The sequence below is a fragment of the Dipodomys merriami genome, unplaced genomic scaffold (genome assembly GCF_024711535.1).
Source record: "Dipodomys merriami isolate MVZ:Mamm:240054 unplaced genomic scaffold, mDipMer1.0.p SCAF_63, whole genome shotgun sequence".
Classification (NCBI taxonomy): Eukaryota; Metazoa; Chordata; class Mammalia; order Rodentia; family Heteromyidae; genus Dipodomys; species Dipodomys merriami.
Genome location: NW_027206213.1, coordinates 7,842,478 through 7,866,169, shown reverse-complemented (window position 1 = coordinate 7,866,169; position 23,692 = coordinate 7,842,478). Strand labels below are relative to the sequence as shown.

Below are 23,692 nucleotides of genomic sequence, written 5' to 3'. Positions count from 1 at the left end.
AGATGTTTCTCACAAATTAAGGAACTCTTAATTACAAGTAACAAAAAAATCCTTACTTTACCTATTGAAAAGCACTATAACTAATGGATTCCAGAGTTACTGGTTTTCAGTTCTTCTGAAGTACACTGTTATTTAATATGCAAAGCTTTTATAAAAAAAATACCAGAGCTAGCTTTTCCTGTTGGAGCCACAGGGATGAGAGGAACATCACTCTCTACTCTCCTTTCCATGGCATGTACTCATCCCATTACCAGTGTACTTCGGAAAAGAGGAGTCATCTGGCAAAAATGTCACTTTACCTGCCATGTTTAAGGCTCTCATTTGACCAGATATTGTAAACTATGTTCATACGAACTTGCATAAAAACAGCAGGCACCCCTATGCTGTCAGTGGGTTAGCAGGTCATCAGACCAGTGCTGAGTCTAGGAATACAGGTAGAACTATGGCTCATATTCCCAGATTGTGAGGTGGTGGGAACCACTGTTTGGGCCAGGGGTGCCTTTGGAAATATGTGTCAAGGAGGTCATATTTCCACCAACCAAAACCTGGTGTTGTTAGCAACCCAGAAGCAGTATGCCATCTGTTCTGCCCTGGCTGTCTCAGCGTTACCAGCTTTGGTCATGTCTAAAGGTCATCAAACTGAGGAAGTTCCTGAACTTCCTTTGGTAGTCAAAGATGAAGTTGAAGGTTACAAGAAAACCATAGAGACTGTTTTGTTTCTTAAGAAACTGAAAGCCTAGAATGACATCAAAAAGGTCTATACCTCTCAGCAAATGAGTGTGGGCAAGGGCAAATGAGAAACTGTCAATAGAACCAGCGCAAGGCCTTCAGGAACATTCCTGGAATTACTTTGCTTAATGTAAGCAAACAGAACATTTTAAGACTTGCTCCTAGTGGCCATGTGGGGTGTTTCTGCATTTGGACTGAAAGTGCTTTCTGGAAATTTGAATGAATTGTATGGCACTTGATATAAAGCTGTTTCAAGAGTAACTGTGACCTCCCTCTGTGCAAGATGATCAATAAAGATTTCAGCAGAACCTTGCAAAGTCCAGAGATCCGAAGAGCCCTTACAGAATCATGCAAGAAGATTCATTGCAGAAGAATCTACTGAAAAACCTGAGAATCATGTTGAAATTGAACCCATATGCAAAGACCTCCAGAACACCATTCTTTGCCAGACAAGAAATCCCAAAATCTAACTGAAGAAAGCAGCAGCACTCACAGCCAAATTAGATGAAAAGGCAGCTGCAGAAAAGGGAGCTTGAGAGAAGAAGCCTATGGTGAGTAAGAAAGGAACGAAGGCTGCTGATGTTAAAAACCAGAAGCAGCCTTAGGGGAAAAGGCAGCTGCTACCAAGAAACCAACAGCTGAAAAGAAACTTACCACAGAAGAAAAGAAGCCTGCTACATCAACTGTTAAAATCTATTTAATGACATAAAGGCCAAATAGTATGGAACAGCTTAGTTGAATAAAGACCGGATCAAAGATGCAGTGAGAAACATTTTTTTAAAAAATCTAGTTATTTCCTGAAATGGTACACAAGCCTTGAAGAAGGCTACTTTTGGCTACATTTAGAGTTAATAAATGATAGGTGACAGCTATTACTTACATTTTGTAAGCAAGTAGAGAATAATAGAAATCCTAAGTGGTAATAGAGTTTCTTTATTCTACAAGTAGATTCCAGTATTAAGGATTTTACTTAATTATAAGGTGCAAAATTTTGTGAAAATTAGAACATACTTGCATTTTCTTAAACTGCATGCTTGTAATACTCTTCTCATTGGAAAGAAGGAAATATGAATGATGGAAAAATAGTCTTAATAGTTTGTTTCTGTTGTTTATTTTGTTTTTCTGATTGTTACTGCACATTCTTCACAGACATTATATAGTATTGACTGCCAGTGCATCAACAGAAGAACACCATCTAGAATGGTAAGCTTACATTTCAAATTCTCTGCCTGTGCCTAGTTATTAATAATTTATTTATATGGTGCTTTATCACTTAAAGCAGTTTTTTGTTGGTTTTCATATTATTTATCTTATTGGTGATATGTACATGTCCGTGGAGCATTCAGGGACTACAAAATGTTATCACATTTGTATTTCAGAATCATGTGGGACCTGAGGTATCTTTATATATGTACAGATCATGCTTATTGCTTTCAGAATGAGAAAGCAAAATTTTGAAGTAGTCTGAATGATCCTGACACCCAGTTTCTTCATTTTATCATTGTTTTGTCCAAAACTCAAGACATTTTGTATATCCTTTTTTTTTCTTTTTCTTTGTGCCATTCTTTGGGCTTGAATTCAGGGCCTGGGCACTGTCCCTGAGCTTTTGTGCTCAAGGTAAGCATTCTACCACTTGAGCCACAGCTCTACTTCTAGCTTTATGGTGGTTAATTGGAGATAAGATTGCCGTAGACTTTCCTGCCTTGCTTGGCTTCAGACCATGATTCCCAGATCTCAGCATCTTGAGTAGGTAAGATTACAGCCATGAGCCACCTGCACCTGGCTTGTATAAATCCTTTTAATTTAAGAGACAGTTGAATTAGAAAACAGATAAGACATGTTTAGGACCAAGAAGCAGCATATCCATTCTAGTGAAATCTAAACTTGTTCCTTCTAATATAGTCACATACCTGGACCAGCTATTAAGCCACCAGAGATAGTTATACTTTTCTTGGGTCTGACTTTAGGGAAAAAAAAGCATAATACTGTCTTACTGTTACTCCAAAGATTTAATCCTGTTTCATTGATAATAATTCTTTTACTGAAACAGTATTTAATATTTCTAGGTTGGCTCAAGTTTTAGTGGAACCCAAGAATGTTTGTTCAATAATATGTTGTCTGACTATTTCCATGCTTCACAACAAAGTTGAATAGTTAAAACAGAGACAAGCTTAAAATACTCAGTATTTGGCCCTTCACAGAAAAACATTGCCAATTTTCATTTAGCTAACACTACAATAACTCAGATATATACATATGCTTTTATATACATATATATGCTTATATATGTGTATATAAATATATGTATATATGTCACTATATACATGTTGAAGCATACAATGTTGAGAAAATTTTAGTGTTCTTGACCTTATTTTACTTCATAAAATCACTAGTAAATTTGACAGTCACACTTAAGTGAGGTAGAAAATGACATTGAAGCAATCTGATGAAATTTTTTTCCAATGTCTGATTTGAATTTTGTGCAAAACATACTGATTTCATAAATTTATGTTCCAGTTGTTAGCAACATAAAATTTCAAAATAGAAAAAAAGATTGAAGATCAAATTAACCAAAATTTTTGTTCATGCCCAATCAAGATTTATAGTCTTACCAAGACAGACAGGGTATTTTAGATTGACGCATGCTTTGTGTAGATCAATTTTTCTAAAAACACACAAAAACTTATTAAATTTATCACTTGGTTGGTATTTTGAAGCGTACCTACTATAATTGGGCTAGTTTTTTTTAATAAATGTAAATTTTCATAGTTGATATGCTGTTTGATTTACTTCAATGTGGTTTCCAATTTTGATGTGGTCATAAGAAAAATCTTGCCTGTTTGTTTTAGGGTTGGATTAGTAGAGTCTAAAATCCGTGTACTTGTTGGAAACTTGGAACGGAATGAATTTATTACTCTTGCCCATGTGAATCCCCAGTCATTTCCAGGAAATAAGGAACACCATAAAGAGTAAGTTGATTTTAATACGGTGTTTCTTAAACAATGTTATTAAGCATATGCATTATTTCAGATTAGTTGTGAGATTGTCATTAAAAAAGGCCTTGACAGGGGAGGATGTAGTACATGTTTGTGTAAGTGACCACTGGTGAAAATAGCCAATAGACTCCAGCACCTCCATTACAATATTTAGAGCATCTATAAGAATATATTCAGAGAGTCATTTTCAGGGCCACTTAATCCTCGTTAGACCAATATAGAGTATCAGTGATCTGGATGGTAATCTTGAAGAATATGGCCAAATCACTGAAATCTCTATTAATGAGATAGAGACATTAGTAACTTAAGTTTTAATTACCAAATAGCATCTGTAAAATTATAAAAACAATTAATGGAAATTCTTAAATTTTACTTTATAGCAACAATTACGTATCAATGTGGTTCCTCGGGATAATTTTTCGGAGAGTAGAAAATGCAGAAAGTGTTAACATAGACTTGACATATGATATACAGTCATTTACTGATACAGGTAAGATTTTGTCATCATAGAACTGTGATTCTCAACTTTGGCTGTAACTCAGCATCATCTGTCTAGGATCTAGCTGGCTATATATTTTCAAGTCCCACAATTGGTTAAATGAAACAGTGTATCCATATTGTGGAGATCTGTGCTGCTGTTAAAATAATGAAAAGCATGATTATGCAATTGCTAAGACATATTAAGGGAATTATAGAACTATATGTCTAGTGTGCTTCCATATATTTAAAGGAAAAACACACACACACACACACACACACATGTTTACTTAAAATGTGTAGAACACCTCAGAAAGGATAGTTAATTTAAAAAAATAAAATAAAAAGCATGGCAAAGGCAGTTGCTTCTAGGTAAGGGAACCAGCCAATGTGTCCAAGGAATGGGATGAGGAGACTTCTGTAAATACTCAAACTCTTTTGAGTTTTGTACCATTTAACTGTATTACCTGTTTTAAGCAGAAAGAAAACAAATTCCACAGGTGATTCTGTATGTGTGCACAGCCAGGGATTGTAATCACAGTCATAAAGATGACTTGATTTTTTGTTTTTTTTATATGAAAAAAAATCAGTAGATAGTCTTACTTGAATACATTTCAATGATAAGAATATCTTTCACCTAGCTCCCAATCACAGCTCCCTAGAACATTTTAATCATTTATAAATTTAGGCTTGTATTAATCTGGAATAGTATACTCCCCGACAGTTATTATTCGTCCATCTGAGTTTCTAACCTTTTTGGAACTAGCCTTCATATTTATCATGATAATATATTTCCCTAAGCTTCAGCTTAAAACTGCTAAATTATACTTTGGAAGAAGAACTCAGAGTATCTGCAGTTTGAACAAACACTGCTGATCATTATAAGCAATCTACAATAAAAACATAGATATACATTTTTCCACTTTAATTACAACTCAGTTTTTTCAAAAAGGTGGTTGAGATACTCTATTTACAATAGAATTCTAAAACATTGTGTTGCAGATGTGGAAAATTGTGGTGTAAAGGATTAAATAATTGACCATTTTTACAAGTAATTGTTATGCAAAACAAGCCTCAGCGTCCCTGCTTTCAGAGCACTTATTTTCTGAGTATTCACAGTTAAAATATATTAATTTGTGTAAGAATTAATATAACTGGCCCATAGCAAGTTATAAGAAGCACTATAGAATGAGAATTCAGAGCTATTGTATTATGATCCAGGCAAGGTGTTCAGGCCTGTTGATTACCTTTTTCCACCTATACTAAAAATATACCTATAAAGTTTTTGGAATCTTAGATTCTGTGATTGATGTGAGCTACAAAAGTAAAAGAAACAACATGGAAGAGGGAGAGCTGTTATTTGCGTCTTGGATATTTGGTATAAGAATTAGTTTTTTAATTTATACCTTTTTAAAGTATCTTTTAAGTAGTTGTACAGAGGAGCTTGCCATTTAACAAAGCAACAAAATGAATACAATGTATCTTGGTCAAAGTCACAACTGTCAACATTCTTATCTATCACTCCCCTACCCATCTCTTCCCTTACTCTTAATTTTGTAGGATATATATTGGATTTTTCTGCATTTTCCCCCTCTTCTCCTGAGAATTAGCTTTGCCTTGGGCAAATAATTAGAAGAGTTTCCCTTTGGGGAAAATTAATAAGTCAAGATTTGGAGAAAGCTTTTGGGGGAAAAGTACTGTCTTCTGTTTATTTTGTTAACAAGCTTTGATTATGGGAAAGTCTTAATAAGATGAACCAGGTAGAACTAGTCAATTCTTGAATAGGATTGTGGCATGATGAAAGTGTTTTCGAAATACTTGTAAGACATGTATCTGTATTTGTATATGTGTTGGGGGAAATACTAAAGGTATATGCACTCCAGAAAAAGAGAACTTCTTGATTCAGAAGTTTCCCATTTAATATATTTACATTGTTACAGTGTACAGACAGGCAAACAATATAAATATGCTGAAGGATGGAATGAAAATTGAAGCAACTCATGTAAAGAAAAAACAACTTCATCACTACCTTCCAGCAGAGATTCTTCAAAAGAAGAAAAAGGTGAGTTTATAATCTTAACTCACTCTCATAGTTCCACTCATGCAAATGATCCTGGGACCACATTTTAAGTTATATATTTTCCAAATCTATTGAGAAAAAGAGAAAAGATGTAGACAATTCAGTCTTAGGACTAAAATCTTTAGCTTCAGTAATCACAAGAGATAATTTGCCTAAATGCACTTTAGAATTAAAGCTAGACTTTTTATTCTTAGATGCCTTTTGAAATTCTAATAACTGTTCTTTCTTTCAGCAAAGTCTCTCTGATGTCAGTCGAAGTTCAGGTGGATGTCAATCCAAAAGATTATCTCTGGATAGCAGTTGTCTGGATAGCTCCAGAGATACTGACAATGGAACACCTTTTAATTCTCCGTTGTCTACAAACAAACCTTCCAAACCAGATAGCCCTCCTGGAGAAACAGAAAGGTGTGTATATCAAAATACTACTTTCAGTCTCCTGTTCAGTTATTTATGAATAATAGGGACTTTTCCATAACTTGGCTAAGTACTTGACAACCTGTTGTAGAGCTGTGGGAGAGAACATGAGGTTCAGAGCATGTAGGAATCAAGTATGAAGAAAGAGATTTTGTGCTTAGCTTTTTCTGCTAATCCTCATTGAGACCTCTACCTTTCTCTCCCTTTCCTTCATTGAATAAAATAACAGTACTAGAAAGAAGTAATTCTATGTTTAAAGCTTTTAAAAATAAGGAACATTTAAATCATTTAATGATTATCATTTGACACTTTCATTAGGACTAGTGCTGAGCCTGCTAGTATAATTGTGGAGAAGCCACTGCATGTCCCACCAGCTCAAGGACTATCTATTCCAGTCATTGGTGCAAGTAGGTATCTAAGCTTCCATTATTAATTATTTAATTTCACAAATATTTAATTATTAAAATTGTTTTTCTCCTTTTCAGAGGTTGACGCTACGGTAAAAGCTGTATCAACCCCAGCTGTGTGTACCATTCCTACTGTAGTAGGACGAAATGTCATTCCTAGAATCACAACATCCCACAACCCTACCCAGGGACAACCACATCTAAATGGAATGTCAAATATAGCTAAGAATCTTATACCCAAAAGATCCCATTCTCCGTCCATAGATGGAACTTCTAAGAGGTTGAAAGATATAGAAAAGGTAAATTAAAACTTTTTATGTTAAAGTAATAGTAGAAAAACTCAAATTTGCTGTACATATTTTAGTTTTCCATAAGAAGTTGACTTTAGAGGACAATATTTATTGTTATCTTTAATTCAAATTACTGATGGGTCTGAATTTTTATTTATTTTGTTTATGGTGCCCATCCTGGATGCTGAGAACTTAGAGGCTTAGGTGTTATTCCTGAGATTTTATGCTCAAGGCTAGTGCTCTACCACTTGAGCCGCAATTCCACTTTCCTTTTTTGGTAGTTAATTGGAGATAAGAGTCTTACAAACTTTAAACCTGATTGGCTTCCACCCACAGTCCTCAGATCTCAGCCTCTTGGGTAGCTAGGATTACAACTGTGAGCCATTGGCACTGGCTGAATATTTTAATGATTGATCTAAGTTTCTCCTCAATTCACACAAAAGTCACTATTGGTAAACCAATTATGTTATTTCTTGAATATTTGGTATTTCCAGTAGGGGGTAGCAAAACTTTTTTTTTTTCCTTAGACTGAATTGATTTTAAAATTAAAATGTAAAATTTTAAATTAAAACGTAAAAATTAAGAACAGTGGTTAAATTCATTCTAATTTAAATTGTAATAAATTAAATTTTAGTAGTTTTTGATTATAATTTCCCAGTTTACATATATTTCTATGATTTTTGCAGATACATAATAGCAACTTTCTTTTAATGTTTATCATCTTAGTTTATTCGACTTGAATCAGCATTTAAGGACCCCCGTGTTGCTGAAGAGAGAACAGGAAAATCAGTGGTAAATACATTAATAATATGTTTTTAGAATATTTACTTTTAAAGATTAGAAAAGCACTTTTAACTCTTCACCAGTGGCTGATTTACTAAATAGTAATCCTAGCTACTCAGGAAGGCTGAGATCTGAGAATCACAGTTTGAACCCAGCCCACTCAGGGATCCTCTTATCTTTAGTTAACCACCAAATGGCCAGAAGTGGAACTGTGGCTCAAGGGGCAGAATGTCAGCTTCTAGTGAAAAAGCTAAGGGACAACACCTATACCCTGAGTTCAAGCCCTAATACTAACACAATAAAATACTTTATTTAGAAAGCAAGTCAGATCAGGTCTGTCAAGTTTTCATTATGTTTTAAGTATCAGTGTGTTGCATATAGTAAAGTTTAAACTTGTATATAATTATTCTTTTCTTAGGATACTATTGGAGGAGAATCTATGCCTATTCCAACTATTGATACATCACGTAAAAAGGTAATAAGTCTTATTACATAGGTTAAAATGAATTAAAAAAGGCATATTAAGAGCCTAACATGGGAAAACAAAAAACAATAACAACAAAAAACCTTTGTCCCTGTTCTCAAGTCCTAGTAGTATATTTACCCTTAAGGTTGGAGGTAGCAAACAAATTGTATAGTCTTGAACATTCATACATCAAAGGGAGAGTTGCTTAAAAAGGCATAATGATTTCTTTATATTCATTCCTGTTTTTTGTTTCTAATTTTTGGGGGGTTTTTTGTTGTTGTTGTTTTTGTGCAGGTCCTGCTTTAACTGAGATCCTAGACTATGCCTTAGCTTTTTTGCTCAAAACTAGCACTATACCACTTGAGCTCTACTTCCAATTTTTTTGGTGCTTAATTGGAGATAAGAGTCTATGGACTTTCTTGCCCAGGCTGGCTTCAAATGGTGATCCTTGGATCTCAGCTTCCTGAATAGCCAGGATTACAGACATGAGCCACTGGTGCCAGCCCATACCTTGTTTTTATTTATCTGTAGAGGAATACTTGGTAACTAAGAACAGGAGTTTCTTACAGAAATGAAAATTTAGCTTTTGTTCTGTACACTATTGTCAAATGAAGCATTATTTCATTTGAATATTAGAAATCATACACATTAGTGTTTGGAGGAACCACATGTAGTGGTGCATGTCAAAAAGCCAGGCACTGATAACTTGTGGAGCTGGTGGCTGGTTCAAGCCCCACAACCTACAAAAAATGTAAATAAGCAAAAATTTTAAAGCATAAGCTGGACAGGTAGCACATATTCATAGGCCCAGCTGTTCTGGAGATAAGAGGATCATAGTTCAAAGCCAGCCTGGGCAAGAAAGTGCATGAGACTCTTAACCACTAAAAAGCCAGAAGTAGAACTGTGGCCCAAATGGTAGAGGAATAGCCTTGAGCGAAACTGTTACCCTATCAGGTTCCCCAGGATGTATTATTGGCCCTTATAAAGTAGAATAATAGTCTCATCGTCTATCAGTTACAGAATTTGTAAACACAAGATTGAGTGACAAAAAAAAATGTTGGTATATAACTATACTAATTATATGTAAGAAAAAACTGAGGTACATATTAAAATATAAAGATGAAATATCATGTTTGGGCTTTAAAGTATTTCAAATATAAAGAGTAAGTATCTATCACAAGTCATGGGACTTGAACTCTGGGCCTGGGCGCTGTCCCTGAGCTCTTCAGCTCAAGGCAGGCACTTTGCCACTTGAGCCACAGCACCACTTCCAGTTTTCTGGTTAATTGGAGATAAGAGTCTCACAGATTTTCCTGCCTGGCCTGGTTTTGAACTGCTATCTTCAGATCTCAGCCTCCTGAGTATCAGCTAGGATTACAGGCATGAGCCATTGGCACCTGGCACAAAATTAATTTTTTAGGAGTCTTTGTTTCTCAGTTTCTTAGATTAGTTTCTTAGATTTCTTATATAATTATTTTAGTGTTCTCAGAATTTCTCACACAGTAAAGTCACCTAGCCAGACTTCAGGAAAGTTATCTCAAAATTGGGTTAGTGTTCTCCATGAATGTATTATAGACACTAGTTGAGGGCTATTAACTTGGCTATTAAGCCTTCCCTTGTAACACTAATTTTTCATTTCATGCCTATGAGTTTCCTGTTCTATCATCATGAGCTTCCTATTTCTCAATGCCATCCTCTAGCATAAAGGTGGCAACGCTGGAGGTTTATTTATGCATTTTTAAATCCAGGAATGGTGATTGAGTTAACAAAGTGCTTTTTCCTGTTTATATTCGTACCCATGCTGCTTCCCTTGTCCCTGTTCCTGCTTTTCAACTTTTTAACTATTTTAAAAGTTTCAAAAGCAAGAAATGTGAACATCAGAAGGAAGTACTTAAAACACACTTTAATATTTAGGAGCTTAAGAGATACAAAAGAAAAAAGAAGAACACCTTAAGAATAATTCTGTGGCTGATTTATTAGATTAATTTTGTGTTTGTAGATAGATAAATACTCGTTAACCTTTTTTTTCTGTTTCTTTTTAATAGAGACTACCCAGTAAAGAACTACCAGATTCATCATCTCCAGTTCCAGCAAATAACATACGTGTTATCAAAAATTCCATTCGATTGACCCTTAATCGGTAAAAGCAGTATCTCCTCACTTATGTGAACATGCAGTCAGATAGTAGCATAGGTGCAGCTACTCTTCAAAGTAGAAATGGCTGCCGTCCATAAAATAGGTGAGTTACAGTCTTCAGTCTAACAACCTTGAAGTGGTTTTTGAACTCACTTTGACCTGCAGATGCTGTAGCATTCCCTCACTGATTGCTACACACACTCCTCTGAGGATCACCTGCTACCAGATTGTCATCTACAACATGCATTTGGAGGTTTTACTGCCTTAACTTTTTGTTTGTTTCTCTGTTATGGGAGCCAGTTCTTGGCCTCTTGGACAGTGTTATAAAAAGTCCTGAACCATTTTTTCTTTTTATCTTTTTTTTAAGTCTTATGTTGTAATCATTGTATAATGCTGAAAAAGCAGAAAACAAAAAATTCTCTTGTAATTTTCTAAGTATTAATGTGTTTACTTTAACATTGATGCCAATTTGTGAAACCTGAGATTAATGAATGTGAGATAATTTTTTTTTGCTTTTTTCATTTGTGTAGATGTATTGTCCTGTTGTTTTAAATTATTATTTTCCAGATTGGCATATGGAATATTTATTTTTTTGTACTTTTCTGTCCAAATATTTGCATCATTACCAGGGAGATTAGTCCAGTGATTACAAAAGAGTTGGACACCATAAATTCTCTATTTTTTGCCTCCCATGGAGGCCCTAAAAATGCATCTTTATTAAAAATCAAAATGTAACCAGGATACTGAAAGTCAGTATATGAATGGTGAAATTATTCCATATCCTATTTCATGCCATTCTTGTTAATTGGTATTTTATATTGAGGAACAACTCATTTTACCATCAATGGTAAGATATCTTAAGTATGGCCAACTTGTATTTTTTGAGGTGTAAAATTCACTCAGCATGATAATACTGACCATAACTTACCCCACAACTCCACCAACAGTTTCTTCAAAGACTAGGCATGCAGAAATAAGCAATGGAATTTATTGAAACCTAAAGGCATTTTTGGATGACACTGTTACCAACCATCAATTGGCTCAGGTCCTTTGTAATTTTTATTTAACTATGAGTTGTCCTTTTTTACACTGCTTTTTTCAGTGCATTTCTTAATATTTTTTAAGTTTCATGAATGCATGCTGTTTATTAAAATCCATAACCATGTAATTCTTGTAATATGTTGATTCAGTGTTTTGTAAATGAAGTCGTATGTATTTTCAGAGTATTTTTGTATGTACTGTAAGATACATCTTTTCAAAGAGAAACGTTTAAAATCTTTACTGTCTATCTTTAGTCTAATTTTTTAATGTGCATTATACTTGAATTATATTTAAAATGAAAATTTATAGAATCACAGTCAGGAGTGCCAGAATATATTAACTTCTTCATCTCTTATCCAGCAGTTAGTAGGTCCAGCAAGAAAAACACAAGTGGTACATTTTGTGAGGGGGAAATACCTGGATGTTTTCTTTATTGGACTCATGGGATGCCATCTAGTTCATGCAGGTACAGAAATCTGTTTTACTTGCAAACCCTTTACCTTTGAGTTTAAGTTCTTGAATTCAGGTTGTCAGAGTGTAGTATTATCTCTTTTCCACTCCTTTTTCTTGACCCCAAAGTCTCTGATGTGAAAATTCTTACGTTTTGACTTTTACAAAGGAAACATAAAGAAACGAAGTAAAGAAAAGCAATGAGATTGTTCTACTATTCATTTTTTACACAGCAGCAAAAGACAAGAATGAAATCTCATCACAAAGATACAGCTTCTGTTTAGCCAACCTCTTTCTTAAATTCAGATATTTTGAATTTGTTCTATAAGTACTGTATTTGAACAAAAGTAAACCTAGGACCTAATAATTGTCATATAACTTTGAATTCTGAAAATTTATTTGGTAATGGATTTGATTAAATTTTATATTTTTGATACATATACATTTGTATATTTCGTATCCTCTGCTTTTAAATCAGCCTTTACAGTCTCTTAAGAATTCTTTATGTATCCGTAAGGATACTGTTTTGGAGTGATGAGTTTTTTCTTCAGGAATAAAACAAGTGTAGTCCTATACTATCATAGAGTCATTTCTCTTGGATTAAAGTTTCATTCACCATGCTATTCAGACATCGTCAATAATTGAATATCAGAATCATTAAAGACATTTATTATTCAACCTACTTGGCAGCTTCTGAGTTAATCAGCTGCTTTAGAGATGGTAGGTTTGTTCTGAAAGGAAGTGTTTTCCTATAATGACCAGTAGAAAGGACTTTCATTACATTTCATTATCATAGTGGGAGGCCTGTTTGATTTGTTCCAAGTAAAAGGAGAAGATAGGGCGTAGAATTAAATGTTACATTCAGAGGTATTAACTACATGTGTTTCATACTTGTTTCAAGTGTGAAACTATAACAAGAAATATATTCTATGAACTCAGCCCATTCTTCAACATAGACACATGTTGTTTTCATAAAGTATTAATCTGCTCACTTTTAAAAGACTGGTTCTAGAAAATGGCATATATCAAAGGGAAAAAATAGTTATATGTTGCTTTAAACTTCAAAAACAATTTGAGACCAAAGGTACTATGATAACATCTTGTAAAACGGGGGCAGGAAAACAAACTTTCAAAGTTTATATTGGTGCTAAAAAAAGACTTTTTTCCCTTAAGGCAGCCATTTATTATATTATTTAAATGCTTACTATGGTAACAGTGAAAATGGCAGTGTCAAAAGGGCTAAAGTTACTTTTCATTACGTTCTACAGTTTTGAAATAGGAAATCCTAACTTGAGGATCATGAATCTTTAGGAATTCCTTTGTATCATTATATATGTTTTTATTTATATGCAATTCTAGAGGGAAGTTATAACTTTCATCAGTGATTCATGACCTCCAAAAGGGGAGGAGTAGGAATCACCAGAATTGAACAGTCCTAGAATATTAACAGTTTTCACCATTTAATTTCACTGCAGTATATTTCTAAAAATGTACTGTAGCTCCTAACTAATAAAAGGGGCTGGTACAGTTTCATAAACATTGTGTTTCTAAGGTTCTTTATAGACTTCAGATGAAAAGGCAATGTGGCCTGTGTATTGAAAAATGTTTATCATTAGATTTAGAAGTGTTCTCATGTTAACTTAGGTTCATTAACAAGGTCAAAAGCAAGTGTCATAAATTTAACTGAAAGGTGGGCCAAGTGAATGCGTTAGAGTAATTATTAGAAGTGGTAGGAAATAGAAGATCCTAATCCTTTGAGCTTAATAGCTTTAAAGTTCTCACTTGGTCCTCCCCAAGTTTATTCATTCTAGAACAGACTGAACAGATGAATACATGCAAATTCTTTAGCTCTAAATATCTATTTTTATATAAATAAAATTGTATTTAACTAGACAACTACCTAATAAATTGTCCAAAATGTATCATTTAAATCAGTTGTGAACAGAACAAATAATGTAAATAGATGATGGAAGGAAGCCAGTCTCAATAGTGATAATTATTTCCTTAGGGTTTTCTGAAAGAATTGTACAAGGTTCCCTCTCAAATTCCCTATATTTTTTCTGGAATAATTTTTACATAATCTTTTGAAACTAGTTGAATATAAAGTTATTCAGTTTATGGTAATTTTTAAGCTACTGCTACATTGTAGCAAAGACCCATGCAATTATTTTATAAACTACTTAGGATATCTTTATAAATGATACAACATCATCCCACAGTATTCTGTAAAATGAATGCAGCTGCTGTTGCTTTCTAGACAGCTGTTTATATAGTCCACAGTAATTTTTCCTGCCATTTATTTGAATTGTCTTATTTCTTAGTTGTACACATAAGCCTTATTTATCTGGAATAAGTAATCAAATAAACTTGCTTTGATAAATAGGTGATGGTTGAGTGATAATTGAGAGTAACTCAGAAGTACTAGAAGTCTTCATAATTTTTCCAACAACCAATTAAATTTTTCCAACAACCAATTAGCTAGGTAATGTTATTTCCTAACTTTCTAATATGGCAAAGGTCAGACTATTTGCCTTACCCAGAATTTCTCATTAAACATTTAATAGCAAGTAGTAACAGCAGTTTATATACCTGGCTCTTAAGTTTAAAGAAGTCTCAATGTCCTTTTAGATTATCTGACCACACTTTTCATGAATAGGTCACTTGAGGCATCTGTGTCAAATATTACAGGAAAAATTCTGTCAACTTTGTTGCCAGCCTAAGCCAATAAGAAACTTAATGGGGAAGTGGTGCTGTAGCTCAAGTGGTAGAGCGCTCGCCTTGAGCTGAAGAGCTGAGGGACAGCGCCCAGGTCCAGAGTTCAACCCCCACGACCGACCCAAAAAAAAAAAAAAAACCAGTTACAAGAAACTTAATGGCTGGACACAAGTGCATTTAGCAATCAAGCCTAGGGTAATATTCCTAGAAGCACAGAACCTGTTACATTATTATGCCTCTTGGTAGCACATGTTGTCATCCTAGCTATGATAAGCAAAAAATAGGATTATGGTCCAGCTACTGCCCAGGGCAGGAAGCAATACCCTACCTCACAAAATAAAAGTGTGCAATGAAATTAAGAACAATATTAAAGTGTTTGCATTTTTACAGTTTAATCTTTCAGTTCTTTGTAAATTCAAGATATTAATCTGTCAGAGATCTAGCAAGTATTTTCTCCCATTCTATCAGCTGTGTCCACTCTGTTGACTGTTTGCTTTTGTTCTGCAGAAGCAGAATACAGTCGCATTTTTCAATTCTTGCTCTTCCTGAACAATTGAAGAATCCTGTTCAAATTCTTGCCTAGCATTGATCAAGTGTTTCCCTTAAGTTTTTCTCTAGTTTCAAACGTTTCAGGTCTTAAATTATGGACTTACACCAATTTTGAGTTGATTTTTGTATATGATGGGAGATAGAGACCTAATTTAAATTTTCTACACATGGATACACATTTTTCCTACCACTTGTATGCTTTTGTTCCCTTTGTTAAGAATCAAGTGGCAATACCTGCTTGGGCTTATTTCTGTCTTCTGTTTCTTTGGTCTGCAAGTCTTGGTTTTATGCTGGTACCATGTTGATTTTATTACTGTAGTATATGCTCGTGTAGTACAGTTCTGTCGTTTGGTAGCATATTTAAAAATTAAGTATTATGATATTGCCAGCATTGTTCTTCTAAGCCAGTAAAAATATGTAACTGCAGTATACCATGTGACTCAACCATGTATGTTCACATAGTCTTTTTTTTTTTCTTTTGCCAGTCCTGGGGCTTGAACTCAGGGCCTGCTGCTTTTTGCTCAAGGTTAGCACTCTTAACACTTGAGCAACAGCACCACTTCTGGTTTTTTCTGTTTATGTGGTACTGAGGAACCAAACCTAGGGCTTAATGCATGCTAGGGAAGCACTCTACCACTAAACCACGTTCCCAGCTCCTCACATAATCTTAATGTAAGTAAGAGAATATTGAGCTAACAAAAAATTATAGCTGTTCAGAAGGATTCCAGAGTGAGGGAAGACAGAGTAAAAGAATGAAATCTTGTCTTCAGAGGTAAAAAGCAGAAACTGCATAAAACTGAGAAATCTAAAATCATTTTTTGGGGGGGAGGTGGGGGGGTGTCAATCATGGAGTTGAACTCGGGGCCTGAGTGCTGTCCTTGAGCTCTTTTGCTCAAAGCTAGTGCTCTACCACTTTGAGCCACAGCACCACTTCCAGTTTTCTGGTAGTTAATTGGAGATAAGAGTCTCATACTCTTTCCTGCCCCAGCTGGCTTTGAACTGCAATACAGATCTCAGCCTCTTGAGTAGCTAGGATTACAGGAGTGAGCCACCAGTGCCTAGTGAAACAGATTCTGATAAGCATATTTAGATTGTAAAAGTGATATTGGACATGATGGGCACACCTGTAATCCCAGCATATAAGAGGAGGAAGAGGAAAGAGGATCACGAGTTAAAGGCCATCCTGGGCTACATATTAAGAGACTGCAAGAAAAGGAGGGAGGGAAGGAAGGGAAAAAAGAAAAAAAGTTATATAAGTGAATAATAGGGGAAAAGTTTTTTAAATGTTTAGAATGTTTACCTCTAGGGAGCAGAAATCAAGATTGTGGAAGAAGGAAGTGAAAGATGACTTCCAAAAAATAGGTATTGTTATACTAGGAAGATACCTTGGCTATATTTCACCACTTGTGAGATCCTGGGCAAGTTGCTTGCTCTCCTTGGGTTCTTTGTAACATATCTATATGATGGCACTAGCTATACCTGTTTAGTAGGAGAGGCAGCATAACGGAGTTTGAGTCTCTGCAGTCATGCTGCCTAGGCTCAAGTTCCATCCCTGCAACTTACTTGTTGACTGAGGAGCCATAGAAGTTACTTAATCTCCCTGTGCTTCAATAACAGAACCTATCTCTAAAAGTCACTTGGATTAAAGGAAGTAACCCAGTGGTGCCAGTTTCTTACAGACATTGAAAATAGCCTTTTGCACTTCTGAGTACCATTTTGTGTCTATGGCCACTTGTCAGGTGATATAAATGGCAATGGGATATTTCTTTAGTCCTAAAATCAAAACAACCATGCTGTGATTCTTCCTAATACAACTCACTGTTTTACCTAGTTATTGTATGGCAACCAAAGTATCCTGGACAGTAAATTGAAATGAGCAAAATTAGTTGCAAGTCAAAACAGATACTAATTAGCAGTATATCCACATAGCTCCCCAAGAAAGCTGCTTCTGACTAGCTTCTGTCCTAAAACTGATGGTTTGAACAAAAATAATTTCTGCTTGATGCATGAACCATGCTCTACTCAGACCTGAAAATTAACTTGTCAAAATGGTCCACAAATGTTATTGTTCTGTGGTTAATTGGAGATAAGAGGCTCAAAGACTTTCCTGTCCAGGCTGGTTTTGAAACATGAACCTCAGATCTCAGTGTCCTACCACCATCAGATGTCTAATGTATACAAGAGATATCCATAATAAAATATAATCACTCAAAATACACTAACAAATACTACCAAAGGTAACATTCATGTGCTAAGAGCTAGGTTCATGGAAGAAGCATTCTGTAAATGATTGTGATTGGCCCCGCAATCTAAAACCATGCTTCTTTGATGTATTCGTTGTTTTCCTAACATTATATAAACATTATTAAACATTTTGTTTATACTTATATTTGAGTAATGTTAGCTCTTTATGGGTCAATTTCTTATTCTTGTTAAATGTTTACAAATAACTTTAGGGAGTGGCTCAGTGTCGTTCAGGATCGTTCACTGGTTGTCTTTGCTTAGCACGTATAAGGTTTTGGGTCTTTGGCCCCTAGCATTGCAAAATAAAATAGAAACAAGCAAAAAAAGAGGTAACCCAAAAATTCCTGACATAGTAGAATTCAATCAATCTGGGTGGCATGTTATGAACTTGCATATGCCATGTGCTATGTGTGGTACTTGACTCATGTGCACATCTCCTTTCTTAGAAATATATCATTAGAGTAAGGACATCAGTGTGTCTCATAGCCAGACTTATAGATCTCCACCTCCCTGCTCAATGATATAAAGATATATGGCCTTTGCATTACCACCAAGTCCTTCTCAAGTACACTTCAGAACAGTTTATATGGAGAAATGTGTAGGATTCATTGAGTTCTTATGAAATTTCACTTAACTGTTCTTCATCTACTTAAAGATTAAAACAAGTGAGGCTGAGATGAGAAAGCTCAGTAGCAAGCCTTTCTGTGCCATCCCAAGACTTGAATTTAGTGCCATCCCACTGGATTGTAGTAGACAATGTAAACAGACATCCTGATTACAGATCCAGCAAGATCTGTAAAGCACCCACCAGAGTAAAGAGCTACAGGAATGATTTATAGTCACCCATACTAGATGCACCTGTACCTCACTCCTCCCATCTCTCCTAGGGATTAGCATGGTCCTAAGTCACTTCTTGTTAGGAATTAACAGCAGTTCAAAGGCTTGTAAGTACAGGTTCTTTCCAAATAGATTCTTGAAACACAAGAAGTCAAACACCAGAAAAGAGGGGATTTCTGAAAGCCACCCACTTGGATAGCAACTGGTACTTGGTAGTTTCAAATATTAAGAGAAAAAAATCACCCTTGGTTAGGCAGTATCTAATCTCCTTGAACACAGGAAGTGAAGGCGATCAAGTCTGATTTGAAGGAGGGCCTGAGGTTGCACAAAGAAGTCACTCCCTAGCAAGGCCCACTCATTGCTTTCAGAGATGCCTGTTTTGCCTGCCTCCCGCTGAGCACCCCAGAGGGAAAGCACCATTAAATTCCCTGTGACATCTTCAACCAATGTCACCAGGTGATGGAGGGATGAGACCAGTTTGACAAGGTTATGTTGTTGAGGGCCATTGGGATGCAGTAGCCATGAGGCTATTCATTCCATGTATGTTGATCACGCCCCTGAGGTCACTGAGCATTGAGCTAGGCACCCAAACCACAAATGAGAACCTTGTCCCTACTCTGAAATACCCTTTCTCTAGTAGAATATTGGCTAACAAGCCATCTAGATTAGGCTCTGCTGTTGTCAGCAGAGCACAAAGGGTGCTAGAAAAAGAATAATAATAAGATTGAAAGTTGGAAGATCACTGAGTTTTCCAGATAAAAGATGGAGAAGGGTGGAAGAGTAGATAGTAGTATAGAGAAAATTACTACTGCAAAGAATGGAGGATCTGGAAATTGGATGTTACAATAAGTCTGTGTGGAGGTATTATGTGTATTTGGGTGGCAATCTAAGCAGTTTCATTTCTCATGGATAGCAGAGGAAGACATAGAGGCAGAGAGATGATGAGAAGGCCCAGCCGTGGTCCAGCTAAGAGATGAGAAAGAAAGAAACGAAAGCAACATGAAGAAACAATGTTTCAAGAGGTTTTAGAGGTAGACAGGACCAAGTAGAATTTGGCGGGGGAGGGAGGGGCGCGCGCAGAGAGTGGAGGATCATGCATACCTTTCTTGGTTGAAAGGCAGATCGTATTGTCACTATTCAACTCAGAACACCAGAGGAGGCTGACAGGAGATGGTCCTGACTTCAGATTCAGAGCTTTTCCTCAAGTCTACCACGTGGAGATGCACAGAGGCCAAGAGAAATGCCCTGATGAAGCTCCAGCTGTAAACTGAAATTTCACAGCAGTCCAGTCAACTTTACAAATCACTGTTAGGAATCTGGCTTTATAGCCCCATGAGAGGGGCTGTCAGGCTGGAGGAACTCTCCAATCAACTGTACTCTCCTGCCTACAGCAGACTGCCTACAGCTTACCTGATGTGCAGCCTTGCCCTTCAGGCTCTCCTTTAAAGTCTCTTGTGGTCTTGTGCTCAGTAGCCTGCCAGGTCTTGCCTGGTGAGCTGTTCTACAGAGCAAATTCCCTTGGAGCAGATCCAAAGCCACAGTTCCCAATCAGCTGTATCATTAAGTAATTTTTTTAAAATCTCTGTGAGCCTCTTACAGACTCATGAGACAGAAAAACTCACTGCCAAGCTCTCCAGAAAATTAGTTTGTGTTGCTCTAAGCTCTACAAGTTGGTGACCAAGAAAAAAAAAAAAAAAAAGAACAATTGATTGGTATAGTCAGGAAGATGGTTCCCAGGGTTAGGAATATTCGCTTTGCCAGAAATGTCTTTGCGGTAAGCAACAAAACTCTTCCTCCCAGGAAGAGCTGGCCTTGGCACATCCCTGAGCAGAAGGGAGTCAGTCATTCAATAACTATGGAGAGTAATTTCCGATTGAAGATGATTTAAACAAGGCCAAGATGTATGTTATTTCCTTCACATCAAAGGTGGAAACTACGATTCTATAACAAAACACTGAGGAGCAAAGACTAGTGGAGGATGAGGATTCAGAGGAAGTGAAGCCAAGAAGAGTTGGCAGAGCCTTGGCAAATCTCAGATTTAAGGGTAAGTGAAGAAAAAAGAGGCTGAAGTTATCCAGACAGGAGAAACTGAAGAGAAGAGTTAGCACTAGCGCAGAAAGGGCTAAGGGTGTATCTTGTTGGTTTAGTGCCTGCTTAGCAGGGGTGAGGCTCCAGGTTCAATCCTCACTCAGTACAGCAAAAGGCAGGGGAGGAGAAGAGCTGCAGAAGTCAACTTAGATAAAGATTGAGAGGCAACCATGTGATCTGACATTTATGAGGTCACTGATGACTATGGCAGAGCTGTGCCATGGAGGTGGACATGAAGGCAGGGAATAAAGGTCACATTCTCAAGAAGACTAGGGGAGGAGGGAAGGGACTATCAGAGATCAGAGATCAAGATGAAGAGGTTTATCTTTAACTTGGGAGATTCACAAACGTGCTTTAAGGTTAAGGAAGAAGCCAGTGGAATGATGTTACTTTATAAGAACTAGAGGCAAAAGACAGAACATTTGCAAATAGTAAGGAACCAGCCCTAAAGAGGAGTAGGAAGATAGAAAGGAGGGAAGAAGTTGTGGCACACAGTTTCCAAGATGAGCCCAAGGATCTGTGCCTCCAGGTATTCTTGCCATTGGGTATTCCCCTTGAGTGGGGGCCAAACTTATTCACTCAGTTCTAATGAGTAAAACACTGAACAAGAACACTGTACACATGAGAGTATGTCACTTCTGATCTTAGGTTATTAAAAGACTGTGGCTTCAATCTCAAACACTGTCTTTTTCCCTTGGATCATTCAAGGTAGCTATGTCAAGTGATATGAAGAGGAGATGATTGCATATCAGCCATTTGATTGCAATTTTACCAAAAAAAAATGCTCAAAGCCAACTAAAACCTCATGAAGTGGATGAGCAGGACTATAATAACAAGATAATGCTTGTTGGTTTCAGCTACTAATGTAGGGGTAATTTGTTATGTAGGAATGGATAACTAGTGTATATAGACAAGTTTACATACAGGGAAAACATACAATTGAGGATGCATGAACTCCAAAGCCATTTCCTGTGTTATGAATGGGAAGTTAAGGTGGTTAATGATGTATAAGAGAATGGACACAAAGTGACACTAGTGACAACCCAGCTGAAACTGCTACAACGTACAATTAAGGGATTATTGTCCAGCTACATCAACACCTTGAAATAGGGAGAGAGAAGCTATTGAACTAATCCTGAATTAGGGTTTTATAAAATAATAAGATAAAAAGCCAAAGAGGCAAACCAATTGAGGATGAGACCACAGGAGAGGCCCAAAAGGAGACGAGGCCATGAGTGGATAGGCAGGAAATGGCTAGCTCAGTGATGCTGGTGAGTTAATATGATAGACCTCGGGTAAGAGGAACCAAAAGACCCCAGGCTGCTTGCACCCTAGGAGAGCAACTCTGGGTAACCAGACAAGTTGAAGATGTGTCCATTTGTACAGGATGTTAAAATGGAATGCCAGTGTTAGTCAGCTTCCTGTTACTATAAGGAAATACTTGAGATAATTGGCCAATAAGGAGAAGAGGTTTCTTTGGCTCACAGTTTTGGAGATTACAGCCCATGATCAGTTGGCCCACTTGCTTGTACATCAGGGTGGGAGAACATGGCAGAGCAAAACCATTTCATGGCCAGAAAGCAAGGTAGCAAAGTGGACCAGGGTCCTACAATCTGCTTGGAGAACACTCCCCAATTGACCAAAGGACTCAGGCCTACCCCTCAAAGGTTCTACCATCTCTCAATGATGCCATTTAACACAGAGACCTGTGAGGCATATTACCAGGTCCAAACTAAGCAATGCACTTACATCTACAGACTCATACAGTCTAAGATCCCTCTTCCCATTCCTACAAACACCATCCCTCCCTTTAACCACAAAGGATTCCTAGAGGTCTTTCCTGTCACAAAGGCCCAGTTGCCTTCCCTCCTGCTTGCCCCTGTCTGCTCTGTCCTTCATCTCTACCCAACACACTTTTTGGTGGTAAGCCCATGTTCTGGTTCCTTGCTGGGTCCTCACAAATGTCTCCAAATCTGAATTAATGTCTACTCAATCCTAGCCAGAGATTGTTCCTGTTTAATTCTTAAAGAGTTTGCCACATATTATCAAAAACTTGGTTTGTTCCTTGGGTAGTGCATCCTTGGAGGGTAGAAAGTATGGATCAAGATGTTTATTTGACTTATTGTCAGTGCTCATGACCAGATGAAGGAGAGAAATTATAATACTAGAGCATAAGATCCACATTGAACTGAACAGGCAACTCACTGTTATCTGAAGAACCGGAGACAAAAATTCATGAGGAGAGAGCTACCCACTGAGTTTTTTGTCCATTATTCACCTTCCAGTACTCAGCTATGAGAGGTAGGGCTTCCATAACATGACTTGAGGAACTCTGTGACAAATGTCCATCAGTAGAATTAATCATGTGAAAATGACAATACTACCAAAGGTGATCTATAAATTCAATATACTATCATTCAAAATATCAATGTCATTCTTTATAGAAATAGAGAAAACAATCTGAAAGTTCATATGGAAGCTGGCTGGAAATGTGGCTTAGTGATAAAATGCTTACCTAAAATACATAAAGCCCTGGATTCAATTCCTCAGTACCACATAAACAGAAAAGGCCAGGAGTGGAGCTGTGGCTCAAGTGGTAACAGTGCTGGCCTTGAGCAAAAAGAAGCTCAGAGATAGTGCCTAGGTCGAGTTCAAATCCAAGGACTATCAAAAAATTCATATGGAATCAAAAAAGGCCTCAAATAGCCAAACCAAGCCAATCCTAGGGTGGGGAAGAGCAATGCTAGAGTTATCACAACTCTAAACCTCAAAAATCTATTACAGTCATAGATAAACACAGCTTGGTACTAGCCAAAACAGATCTGAAGACCAACGGAACAGACTAGAAAATATGGAAATGAATTCATACCTACAGCCATCTGCTGTTTTTACATTTTTATTTGAAAATGCGGGGGAAAAAAACCAAAACAGGTTATAGTTACATAAGTAATCAGGCAAAGAGTATATTTCCTTTTGGACTATGTCACCCT

At 36.5% G+C, this 23,692-nt stretch overlaps 1 protein-coding gene and 1 pseudogene across 6 annotated transcripts in view; both read left to right on the top strand.

The window, feature by feature from the left end:
* LOC138815274 (poly(A) polymerase gamma) overlaps positions 1 to 23,692 on the top strand; it is a 52,952-nt gene that overhangs the window by 24,970 nt on the left and 4,290 nt on the right. The window contains exons 13-23 of one of the 6 annotated variants that reach the window (XR_011368244.1): positions 1,879 to 1,932; positions 3,579 to 3,698; positions 4,106 to 4,215; positions 6,143 to 6,264; positions 6,515 to 6,687; positions 7,015 to 7,103; positions 7,182 to 7,402; positions 8,120 to 8,185; positions 8,595 to 8,651; positions 10,688 to 12,285; positions 20,541 to 22,057. Coding sequence is in view for 2 of the 6 variants with exons in the window: in XM_070004582.1 (XP_069860683.1) it covers positions 1,879 to 1,932; positions 3,579 to 3,698; positions 4,106 to 4,215; positions 6,143 to 6,264; positions 6,515 to 6,687; positions 7,015 to 7,103; positions 7,182 to 7,402; positions 8,120 to 8,185; positions 8,595 to 8,651; positions 10,688 to 10,786 (1,111 nt within the window). In the remaining 4 variants the exon portion in view is untranslated. Of the gene's footprint in view, positions 1 to 1,878; positions 1,933 to 3,578; positions 3,699 to 4,105; positions 4,216 to 6,142; positions 6,265 to 6,514; positions 6,688 to 7,014; positions 7,104 to 7,181; positions 7,403 to 8,119; positions 8,186 to 8,594; positions 8,652 to 10,687; positions 15,974 to 20,540; positions 22,058 to 23,692 lie in introns of those variants that run through there. The other 5 variants (XR_011368245.1, XR_011368243.1, XR_011368241.1 and 2 more) reach the window with 5 other exon arrangements.
* Positions 84 to 1,466, top strand: LOC138815203 (large ribosomal subunit protein uL4 pseudogene; annotated as a pseudogene).